Source organism: Barbus barbus (genome assembly GCF_936440315.1).
Source record: "Barbus barbus genome assembly, chromosome: 6".
NCBI classification, from domain to species: Eukaryota; Metazoa; Chordata; class Actinopteri; order Cypriniformes; family Cyprinidae; genus Barbus; species Barbus barbus.
This window is the reverse complement of record NC_136734.1, coordinates 34,424,537-34,436,948: the sequence shown is the minus strand read 5'-3', so window position 1 is coordinate 34,436,948 and position 12,412 is coordinate 34,424,537. Positions and strand designations below refer to the sequence as shown.

At 40.2% G+C, this 12,412-nt stretch overlaps 1 protein-coding gene across 1 annotated transcript; it reads left to right on the top strand.

The window, feature by feature from the left end:
• Positions 1 to 759: 759 nt before the first annotated feature.
• On the top strand, positions 760 to 11,292 carry LOC306871126 (protein phosphatase Slingshot homolog 1-like). The gene is made up of 15 exons (XM_079418836.1): positions 760 to 1,200; positions 2,740 to 2,777; positions 2,884 to 2,984; positions 3,566 to 3,630; positions 3,714 to 3,835; positions 3,925 to 3,993; positions 4,440 to 4,505; positions 4,598 to 4,792; positions 4,986 to 5,079; positions 5,168 to 5,296; positions 5,844 to 5,890; positions 5,985 to 6,131; positions 6,268 to 6,468; positions 6,927 to 7,554; positions 7,738 to 11,292. The coding sequence occupies exons 1-15, from the start codon at positions 1,129 to 1,131 to the stop codon at positions 8,671 to 8,673; spliced, it is 2,910 nt and encodes a 969-aa protein (XP_079274962.1). The 5' UTR covers positions 760 to 1,128; the 3' UTR covers positions 8,674 to 11,292.
• Positions 11,293 to 12,412: the final 1,120 nt, after the last annotated feature.

The following is a 12,412-nucleotide window of genomic DNA, read 5'->3' as shown; positions in this document are numbered from 1 at the left end:
AAAAACAATTTTGTTGGGTCTTTTTATTTACATAAGTGTCAATTTGTCTCCTGTTTTTCAAATGAATTCTACAATCGTCTGGTGTTGTACCGGCCCAAAAACAAACTATGGTAGCAGTAAACTCTTTCTGGCATATTTGTCAATCACAGCAAATTATATTATAGTAAACATAATATTTATGTATATTAAGTTTCCAGAAGCTCTAAATACATTTAGCATAAAAGTGGGTTGTATCAATATTGCTTTGCCCTGTTATGTGAAGTTTCCTCACAATTTCATTACACCAGCAGGCTTCAGTTGTTATACAGCAGCCATGATTTTCTACTTGCTGATGGACTGCAGGGGGAGGGATATTTTTGTTCTAGAGAGATTTTGATTGGACAAATATTTGTGTAGTGCAAGATGAGTCATCAATATTTTCAGAGGGAAAAAATGAGCATATATAGAACAAGCCCACATTCATTGAAAATAATGTCTGCTAAATTTAAAATTGGTCAACATTTCAGTGGAGAGCTTACTAATGCACATGGACTTGGGTTACACAAATGTTGTTTTTTTTCATGAGGTATTTTGGGGTATTCAATTTGCTTGGCAAAACACACACTCAGCTCCATTTTTGGTTGCTGAACCATACAAATTTCTCGTCGTCATAGGGAGGAAAAATCTGGCAATCAAGCATTGCGTTAGTTTCGAGATAGTCTACATCATAGGGGCTCGAGCAGTATGTGGATGATTGGGTGTTGAGTCTGCATAGGATGCACTGTTGTCAGGGAGAAGTGCAAGTCACCTTCACGCGGTTGGCCCAGAAGCCCATATCTAACGCAGACGATCACAGAACTACACCAACCACGGACGGCGGTCCCGAAACAAGGTCCATTATGTCTGGCCACTAAATCAACGCTCCAGCAGGAAGATAGAGCACAGCCCGTTGTTTATTGGCATCGTTGGCGTGAATGAGAATTTGCAGAATCGCCGAGTTGGATGATAAAGCCGGTGATGGGGTTATCGCTCCGCTAAATAGATTTAATGCGCCTCTTAATGCATTAACCCCGTCACTGGCGGGTGCAGAACAGGATATCTCGGACCGGAGCGCCTGTGAAGTTTCCTTGAACGCTTTGCAGCACAACCATGGCTCTGGTGACTCTGCAGCGCTCCCCTACACCCAGCGCCGCATCCTCAGCCAGCACCAACGCGGGAGAGGTGAGTGGAGGCTGACCGGCGGAGAAATGCCGGGGATGCATGTGTAAATAGCGCCTAAACAGCTTATATTAGCCGGGCCTGTTGCTCGGGGATCATTTCTCCTTTCTAATGATGTGCAAATGTGATGCAACAAGAAGTCACCGAGTTCAAGCTGCTCTGTGGACGAGCGCATGCTGAAGTTTTCACATTAGCGAGGAGGAGGTTGTTTTTAGGCAGTGTGGATGATGATGTAGGGGATTAACTTGACTTGCCCAAACAAAACAAAGCATGCCAGTGCTGAATTACGCCTCTCTTGATGAAATGGTGAAATATATTTGCGCATGAGGTTGAAACATTTGACAAATAATTTCATTTAGTGGCTGTGTGTGCATGGTGCAGTGAGTATTTCACTGTTTATCCTACACTACATTCAATAACATTATCTTATTTGTGTGGGGGTTGGGGATAAAGTGGTAATAAATCAGCTATCAATTCAGCCATACCACAAATATGCTTTACACCAGTTTCTTAGTAACACGATACTTCTGACCAATTGAGCGTTTGGCAGTTCTCACTATGTACGATTCGTGAGCGAACCTCATTATCATTTGATCAATGAGTCGAATCTTTTCAAAGAATCGGTTGAACTGATTCATAAAACCTGTCTGAAATTAAGATTACATTTGAACTGAATGTGTCAGATTGGTTCACGAGTAAACAACGCCTCATTTAACCGAGAATTAATGAGTTTTAATTAAAGTTATGTCATATTAAGTGCATTTGGAGTATAAATGATATAGCAGAGAGTTGTTACGTTATTTACCGAATAGTAGAAATGTGAAGAATTAAACATATTGGAATGCTTACGATTTTGAGGGTTTTATTATCAGCACAAAAACGATACGGAGTGGGATTTAATAAATACGATTTTGTTAAACTCATGCAAAAACTTTTTCAGAGAGGTAGAAACATACAGTGTAATATGAATATAAATTATATTTAGTTTCTAAACATAAATTTAGTTTCACCTGACTTAACAGGGGCACATTAAATTACACTAAACAGCTTTAAAGATAAATAAGACCAAGAACAACATGATGACTAAATTATTCCATGACTTTATTTTTTTTAAGAACCGGTTCTTTGAAACGAACTGTTCGAAAGAACCGAGTCTTCCCCTCGCTACTCAGCACACTCACTGCAATGATGTCATTGAATAGATACTCTGCCTGGTGACCAATCATGGGACCTAGAATATTGTCATGATTTTGCTGTTTCTTGGAGACAGCCACTAATGAGCTAACCTACTATAGCATAAGCCCGCATCCCTGAGGCTTTAATTTTGTGCCCTAAATCTATCCAAACTGTTTTGTTTTGCTTAATGATAAAGCGCTTCTGTGTAATATTTAAAGAATTCTTACATTTCTAGATCCATCTTATCAAAAAGCTTTGTATATCTAAACCATAAATAGAGGCATTCAGAATTTATTGATATATGCAAAGTAATTTCATACAGTATAGGGCCCTTTGTAATTCCACTTTTGCTGTTTTATTTGGCAGGATTTAGGCAGTGATGATGATCGAAAGGCAAACCTAAGGTCGGTGCTATTTTTATTCATCTTAATAAACCATTCATCCTTTTAACTATGATAATTAATCTTAATTCTGGAGTGTCTTCATAATTGTATGTGTGGCCTATTTCAGCCTGAGTGAAAGTTTCCTCATGGTAAAAGGGGCAGCTCTGTTTTTACAGCAAGGCAGCAGTGCACAAGGGCCCAGAACACCCACTCATCATAAAAATGCAGGTAAACCACAACAAGGTCATAACCATGGTCAATTTCATGTGTGTGAAGAATTTGAAAAATTAAATAATTAAGGATTTAAGGGAATAAATGAAAAGTATGTTGCGTCACTGTCAGTTGTTTAACATTTCTATCATAAAACAGTTGTCAAATACTAAATGTTTGGCTGCTTTCATCTTACCTCGCACTATTTCACAGTTGAAGTGAAGTTTTTGGTTTCTGTGAACAGTAAAGCCTTCTTTTTTAATTTGATTGGCCATCTCTTTAGATGTTGATGAGGCAAAACAGCTTGAAAATGTAACTTTTAAAAGTTTTTTTGCCATTATAACAACAAACAGATCAGTGCGTAAAGGAGTGCAGCAGAACAGCATCAAGATGATCAAATATTGGTGTGAGCAATTTGGCCATTTCTGATTATTGGAAGGAACTATGTTGGTTACGGCCCTGAACCACAACAGTAAAAGTGGATTTTCCTTTAACAAGTTCTGCTACATTATGTTATTGTTGATGAAAATAGTGGTTTATTGTCCATAAAACTCAGATATTTGTTCTTTAATTGCTCATCTTTGTTGTTGTTGTTAAAGGGGATCTACCACAGCATCTACAAGTAATGATAAACACCCTCCGTGCCGAGGACAGAATTAAATTAGTAAGTGATGGACATTGTGTCTAGTACAATGTAGGAATGGCTCACAATGTGCATACACCAACGTACACCATCTCCATCAACAGGTTGTTAGGTTAGAAAGCGGTTCGACGGACCATGTGCGGTACATGGTGGTTGTCTACACAAATGGCCGTCAGGACACTGAAGAAAACATACTGCTTGGGATGGATTTTACAGATAAGGACAGGTAGGAATCCGGTTGCTCCGGTCGAGGTCCGAATGCATTCTTTATGCTACACTTATTGGTAGACACAAATGTTTGTTTGTTTGTTGCAGTAAAAGTTGCTCTATTGGGATGACTCTTCCACTTTGGAGTGATACCAAGATTCACTTGGATGGAGATGGGTAAATTATCTTAATTCACTTCCTGTAAGGCAAAGGTTAAATCCTACTTATAGGTTAAAACCTATCCTTGATTAACTCAGGGATTTTCCTGACTCAATGTCAATTTTTCTCCTTTACTTGATTGCTTACGCATACCATACACATAAAAATACACCGTCTATCTTTGGTCACATTTAAAATCAGTTTATATATGTGTACAGAGAATGACCTCTACAGGTTCAGTACGAAATAACATGTTTATATTTTCTGTGCATGTGACCTGGAGGCTATTGGCAGACGCATTATGTAGAGAGAATTTTCCACTGGTTTGTGGTGTAAAATTGTTCCACTGACCAACCCCGGAAAGCAGCGTCGTCCTGCTGCCTGCTTATGCATTTCTGTATAATCACGAATTATGTCATAGTTTGTATTTTACATGCCTAAACTCCTCTCATCTCATCCCCCAGAGGTTTCAGTGTGAGCACAGCAGGAAGACTACATGTCTTTAAGCCTGTGTCAGTCCAGGCCATGTGGTACGTTTACTATTACGATTTTTTTTTTGTTTTAATAGTGTGTTCTCACGTACTTGATAAATCGTTAATGATTGACTTGATGTATATTGCAGGTCTGCCCTCCAGGTGTTGCACAAAGCATGTGAGGTGTCCCGCAGATACAACTATTTTCCAGGCGGGATGGCCCTTACATGGGTTGGCTATTATGAGAGCTGCATCTGCTCAGAGCAGAGCTGTATCAATGAGTGGAATGCTATGACAGATCTGGAGACCACACGGCCTGACTCGCCAGTCATGTTTTCTGATCAGTGAGTTATATGTCAGCGGATAGTGAAAAGTAGCATAAATCTTACATGCTACAGCAGACTGATAAACTGATTGTGGTTAAATAACATTGACTCCTCTGATATGGTACTGACATTTTATTTTGGGAGCTTATTATGGGACTAAGACGCTAAATGATTTAGCTTATATTAACATTGTTTTTCATGTCATGCACAGGCCAACAGAGAGAGAGAGAACAGAGTGTATGATCAAAGCCAAACTCCGAAACATAATGATGTTTCAGGACCTGGAAAATATTACTTCTAAGGAGGTATATGTAATGAGGCTTTTGTGCCATGGTTTACATGAATGCATCAGCCATGGAAGGAACATTAAACTGAATCCTTTCACTTCTGTAGATCCGAAATGAACTGGAACAACATATGAGCTGCAACCTGAGGGAGTATAAAGAGTTTATTGACAATGAGATGCTGCTTATTCTGGGCCAGATGGACAAGGCTACACTCATATTTGACCATCTGTACCTGGTAAAGCTTCCTCCAAGATTTCTCTGCATCCATGTTTGATTCTTGTTTGCTCAAAATGTTTGCTTACCTAAAAAGCAAAGCACATAGTATACTGGTAGGGCTGGGAGGAAAAAAAAACAAACCTGCATGCATGCACTAATGCATTGCCCTGCTTTCTCAGACGATTCTGGATTAATCCGCAGAAAAAAAAATCCTTCTGGTTATTGAAAACACCAAAACATTACAGATAAGTTCACAAATGGTAAGAAGGGCCAATCTGCAGCATTTACACTATGTAAACAAGCATACACAGGAGCCTGCAGATATGATTAACTGTCAAGATTAAAAAGGCTGGATAACACATTTTTTATTATTTTACTTTTATTTTATTTAAAACCATTTTAATGCGGTATTTATTTACACCTAAATCATAATTGTAGTACACATGGTCAAAACTTGATCATTCTTGGTCGCCTTTAAGTTTACAACAAAATTACATGGTTATCGACAGGAGCTTTAAGACTCTAAAACAAATAAAACTGGTTGTTGTACATCTCATTAATTTCAGGGCTCAGAATGGAATGCATCCAACTTGGAGGAACTTCAAGACTCTGGGTTAGAGCTGATATACATCAACCGACTGTTAAAATAATGCGTATTTAACACAAATCAGCAGTAAACAATCTAACATCAGGTTATTTTTATGCAGGGTTGGGTATATCCTCAATGTCACAAGAGAGATTGACAACTTTTTCCCAGGTACCTTTTGTTATTGTAATATCCGTGTTTACGATGATGAGACTACAGATCTGCTGGCACACTGGAACGAAACCTACAACTTCATAGTTAAAGCCAAGTGAGTTACTTTTCATGATTGGAAAAATATTCAAAATGTGTGTTATTGTTTCTGTCATGTGCTGTTTCACTCAATAAAGTATTGTACCAAAAAAAAGCTTTTTTTTACATGGATGCCTTGTATGTCTTTCATATAGGAAAAACAACTCTAAATGTCTTGTACATTGCAAGATGGGAGTGAGTCGCTCAGCATCCACCGTCATTGCTTATGCTATGAAGGAGTATGGCTGGTCACTTGAAAAGGCATACACTTTTGTCAAACAGAAGAGGAATATAGCACAACCCAATCCCGCTTTTATGAAACAACTTGCTGAGTACGAAGGGATTTTAGATGCCAGGTGGGAAAAGCCAAGATATTTAGACATGTTCTTTTTAATATAAATTTATTTTTGCATTTGTATTCAAATATAAATTTATGAATACACATTTTATTCCGTTTTAATATGTGCATTTGTTATTTTGCACATTTGTTAATCGTTGTAAATGTCGATGTGAATAAAGTGAAAAGAGCAGCTTTAGAACAGCATGAATTTCCATGTTGGTCCAGGATGGTTTATGCTGGTTTGGTGCTAGTGAAGCGGGTCACAGCATGGTCTTTCTAGTGGAAGACGTATTAGTTAGGGAGCCTGTTGGGGACACAAGCATCTGAAAGTCAGCTGTTACTAGTGACCACATAGTCTTTCAAACATGGACTAACAAGGGACCAAACCTAGCTTCTTTTGTTTTCTTTGACTGTATTTTCTTTTTTTTTACACAATCAAGAGGTAACTGCTACCTTTGTTTCCTGTCATTGTAGCAAGCAGAGACACAATAAACTCTGGCAACCAGACGGTGATGAGTATTCGCTGGAGGGCCTTCAGGCTTCAGCTGCCAGTGGTGACCAGACTCCTCAATTTTCGTCACTGCACCCCGATCAAGAGGAGACCACTTGGGGCCACGGTGGAGCAAGTGCTTCCCCCTGCTGCGGAGAAGAGCCGACAGACCATCTCAATTACAACTACTACTTCCGGCGACTCTCAGACACCGCTCTGGACAGTGAACCCTCCACGCCAGTCCGAGGTCCTCCGCTTTTAGGCATGGAGCGAGTCTTTATTGAGATTGAGGACGTAGAGAGGGATGCGTTGTTGGACGATGAAGGCTTCCCCATGGCTCACTTGGCCCTTCCTGGGGAGGGCACAGCGGCCCAGACCTGCGGCCGACTGGAGCCTATAGAGGACATGCGCTTGAGGCTGGAGTTTAGCACGGTGGAGGAGGAGGACGAGGAGGAAGCACAAAAGGAGGAGGCGGAGATGGCCGCCTTAGCTCGTGGCGAGGAGACGCCGAGGGAAGACGAGAGCCTGGCGAACTCGAACCGCTTTAACAACGAGAACGCCAACAACAGCAACAGGCTGGCCGGGAAACGCAGCTGCCCTTCTGGCTTTGACGTGAGTATGACGTCTTAGCTGTAGCGGCAGCTCTCCTGGCTTGTATGCAAGCTTATAGCTCAAAGAGCTCTTTTCTGTGAATCCATCCTAAACGCTTTACTTTCTCTAAAGCATCCCGTACTCTTACACCTTTAAAAAACCTAACCATGCATTCTCCCTGCCTGTGTGTATTCATCGGTTTAGGACAGTGCTAGCATTGGAAACCCCTACAAAGTGAAGCCCTCATATCAGTCGTGCCGAGACTGCCTGCACCTGCCCAGCGGCCGCCGCTGCGAACGTCGCACCCGTCGCCTTAACCTGTCACGTCACACTGGCCTGCCCAGTATGTCCATCCAGGCCCCCAGAGGACACAAATTCAGTCCTGTCTCCGCCAATAAGGTGCCTCCTCCTGCCCCTCTGCATCACATGAGCAGCGGGCACTGCCAGTGCATTCGTTGCTTCGGTCGAGCCAACTCGGACACTTGCCACAAGCAACAGAGCTGCAAAGACCTTCCTCAGGATTTGCGTTATTCCTTGGAGACTGAGGACAAAATGGAAGGGGAGGACGAGGGGAGCAAGGAACGCTCCAGCAGTCCTGTGACAGAGCTCACTCTCCTGAGGCTCAGTCTGGGTGGTGAGAGGCCTACGGCGGAGCTCAGTCAGGGGGCCCACCTGGAGACACAGCTGGTGCAAATGTCCGGTCCTCAGTCGGAACAGATGGACTTGAGCATAGAGGACACTGCCACAGAGGACATGGAAGTGGACGAGGGGAACATCCCAAGCTCACACCCTGGCTCCAGTGAACTCCAGCAAACGCTCGCACCGGGCTCTGCCCTGACACGCAGGTCCAGCAGCGTCAGTCTGCCGAGAATTCACAGAGGCCAGCGGGGCTTGGTATGTCAGCGAGCTCGAGAGATTGAGACCCGTGTGCGGCTCGCCGGACTGACTATGTCCTCCCAACTCAAAAGGTCTAATTCGCTGGCCAAGCTAGGTGACTTGGCCATCTCCACAGAGGACCTGACGCTGTCCACCTCAGTCTCCGTTGACTACGATGACCAAGAGCCTGCTCTTTGCGTGCAATCCTCTTGCTCCCCCAAGCTCTCTTTAACTCCAACTGTGTTGCAGAGTTTGAAAAGCTGACTCCAAGATGTCAGAACTGCTTTCTCAGTGAATGGGACCGATCCAGTCCTACAGCCATCGAGAGCGACCATGGAGGCCGATGCTGCAAGACACCTCATGAGAACAATCAGGCCAGGCTTGGACGTCCTTCCAGCAGCCCTTTACATAACTGCACTGCATTCTTCATGTGTCTGTCTGTGCTTTAAAAAAAGATATATATTAAAGCATGCTCTGGCTTGGACCTTCATTAACGGCTTTGTTGATACGACTTTTCTTGGTCTTGCCAAAAGGAAACCCTACCTGTTAAATTTTTAAAATACATGTGGCCCATCGATAGGTCACATAATCAGACCTTTTTAAATTAGCAATTATTTTCCTCAAATATTTGTTTGATCTCCATAATTTCAACTTTTTAAAAACTTTAAAACCCTATTTTGTGCCATTTGGTTGATATCCTACTAACAACATCCATGATATTTTGCCTCCCGGTTTGTTCACCAGCAAATTTATGTGCTACTGCAAATAAACCAGTCATGCAGTTGCAATCATTTGATAGCAAAAAGAGACAATTTATCTGATTTAGATAATCGTAAACCTTAAAATGGTGCTATGGAATAATCAGAACACTTGTTATATAATAATGATAATAGAAATTTTCAAACTATAGAAATTACAGGTTGGAGCAAATAAGGTGGTAGGCGAGTATTTATAAGTTATTTAAAAATTGAATCTGATTTAGATGTAGATATTAATACATTTCCATGACCACATTTGAGCAATTGCTTTATTAAAACATGATCAAAATCTGAGCCCAACCCATAAGCTTTAAAAAAGCAGAAATCCATACCTAATTGGCTGTTAAAATTAAACACTGTAGTTCCTGAATATTTCATTGGCAACTTTTTTGTTAACTTGCCTTCAAAAGCCGTGTAGTTCCACAAACCTGTATGGAAATCTTAATCAAAATGTTGCACCACAAAAGTACTTTAAGACTAAATTTAGCCTGAAATGTATGATTATGTTTTTTGAAGTCACAGTGTTATTCCAAGCCAATAGTTACTTGAATGCCATCAACAAAGCCACATAATTATTGTCTATTTCCAGAGAAAAATGCAACATGAATGTGGTTGGCTATTTGTCTTACAACACTAATTTGCTTCTCAGCTGGTGTTTATCAGATCAACTACATCTGAAATGTGCTACTAGAGTAGCTCCTGTTGTGTAATTTAGCTTAAGCTGTTTAAATTGTAGCCTGTGATGTGCAAAAGGCTTTAGCAGCAACACATTAGTACAATACAGTCTTCAAGTTGATCAGAGGATGTTCAAATGTCTCACTATTGTCCTTTAAAAGGTCCTTTTAAAGTGTCTCCTATATGAAATGACATCATGGCATCTGATAATGACAGTCATGTTCGTTAGGTATTAACAGGTATGCACAGTTTGATATAATATTGTGGGCATAGGGACTTGCTTGAGCTTGTCAATTTAATACCATGATGGTGTATGATATTTGTGAAAAAACAAAGTTTGTTTACTGCTCCAAGATAACTAGTAAGTTTGCAAGTATTGGTTAAACTTGACCTTAATTATTTTGTCTCATATATGTGTAATTTAATAATTAATGTTATTGGTCTTTGTGTTGCCTACTAAGCTTTTTTCAGGTTTTCTTTTTTTTTTTTATATATATATATATATGCAAAGTGGCTTGTGCAATAAGTGTAAGCAAGAATTTGAAGAGAATCATCTTTATACAATAATGTGAAAAGTAACTAGTTTTCATTAAGAAGAATGAAAATCTGTGAGAAACGCACCTTGAGTGAGATTTGAATGAATTTTTTTTGGGGGGGGGGGGGTTCTCTATATGGTCAGCATGGGTTCAGTCACAGCTGTATGAAACCGTTATTTTCGTATTTTTATTTTAAAGCTGTGAGACATATTGCTTTTGCAAATTCCCAATGATTTGGAACTTAATATTAGCTTTTTATTTAATTATTTATTTTCCCATTTTTAAAAACTACATATAATGGGGGGGGGGGGGGGGGGGGGGGGGTATTTCTGCAAATCAAAAAAGAACATGGCCTTCCAAAGAGATCGAAGTTTTAGTTTTGCGTTCCGCTCATGGCTCGCCGTACCTCCTCCCAGCTGCTGCTGATTTGAGTACTAGACATTTTGTTTCTTCGGACATGCAAGTGCCTTACCTGTTGCCATTTGCAATCAGTTGTCTAATGGTTCTTTGGTAAAAAAAGAAAAATGCTCTTTGTTTCGCAGAGGTTTTGTCTCCACCTGTTTGCTGTCTTTATATGGCAAAGTTTATTTTGCAAAAACAAAAATGCATATTTTGTGGCTTGTTCAAGTCTGTTTGTCTTTTCATTTTGATACTACATTACATATTTGAATAGAGGAGACCAAAGTCATTTATTTACTGTCATGTTCTGGCATGTTTGAACACACTAAGCTAACAATAAAACCAACTCGAGAAACTGGAAGATTGCCTTCAGCCCTAACTAATCAGCTCTTAAAAGTGACTTGGAACATACATCATCTATACACTGTACTTCATTTTGACCATTTTAAGTTGTGCTGCACTTTGTTTTTATAATGTAATGTACAGTTAATTATAAAAATAAATTGTTTATTGTCTGCATCAGAAATGGACCAGTATTGCATTTTTTATAGCTATGAGTGGCTCGGAGATGGAGCGAGAACTGTTGATGATTATTAAAATAAATGCACCACACATAATAATTCACTTCTTAGTATGAATACATTTTCTACAAAATGAGAGTAAAGTAAATGACATGTAAATGAAGAAAAACTGTTGCTTTTCCTGACCTTTGAATGCCGCACAGAAGGAAGTCTTTATTGAATTAGGCAAATGTAATTCTGACATCACAAGACCAGACACAGGAGCAGCCCAGAGACTCAGGCTGGAGTCAGTTAAACAGACTAAAATAAGTGGTTTTAGTCCAATCCAAAGACGTATCTGCATCACTGGTGAGGATTTTTCTCCTTCTGTAGGAATACATGAACACGGTGAGATACGCTACATCTGTATTTGCCTGTAATGTGATTTCTGTTGTATTGTAAAATCTCTCCGGGCAGAAATCATATGCTAAAGACATACAAATGCAAATGTATCGGTGAAGTTATCTTGAAAAAAATATTAACACCTTGTTATTTTTACAGAGAGTGGAACACTATTTAAACTCATCACTGAACATTAAAACATGTTGGACTGCATTTAGTTAAGATTATTTTGCATACAGTAGATAATTCAAACATGCAGTGACTACTGATAGTTGTCATTTGAATAACAGCTGAGCAATTCCAAGTGTCTTATAGCTCAAATACAACCAGTGGGACCACCTGTTTAACATACTTTTTCATCTGCTTTCAAAAGTCACGAGAAACAAATGAACTATTACAGTATGGAAATTGTGTGTGTTGTTTATTAGAGCGTTCAACTTTGTGCTCAACCTGCAAATTCATTCACAAACTCTTTTGGGTGGGGCAATGGGGGAGCTGAACATAGAGAATGTGGTTTTATGGATGGCCCTTCTCCGCTGCATGCTGAGGCCATCAACCTCAAAATAACCTATTAGATTTACTGCGCAGTGCCTGTGCAATGACATAAGCATAATATAAGCTCGCCATTCATCCAGCAGCCCAACCAGTTGGGCTTTACCTCTACAGCAGACATTCTCAGACAGAGTAAAGTGTCAACACAGAGCACTGGACCCTTAAAATATCCCATCATGCT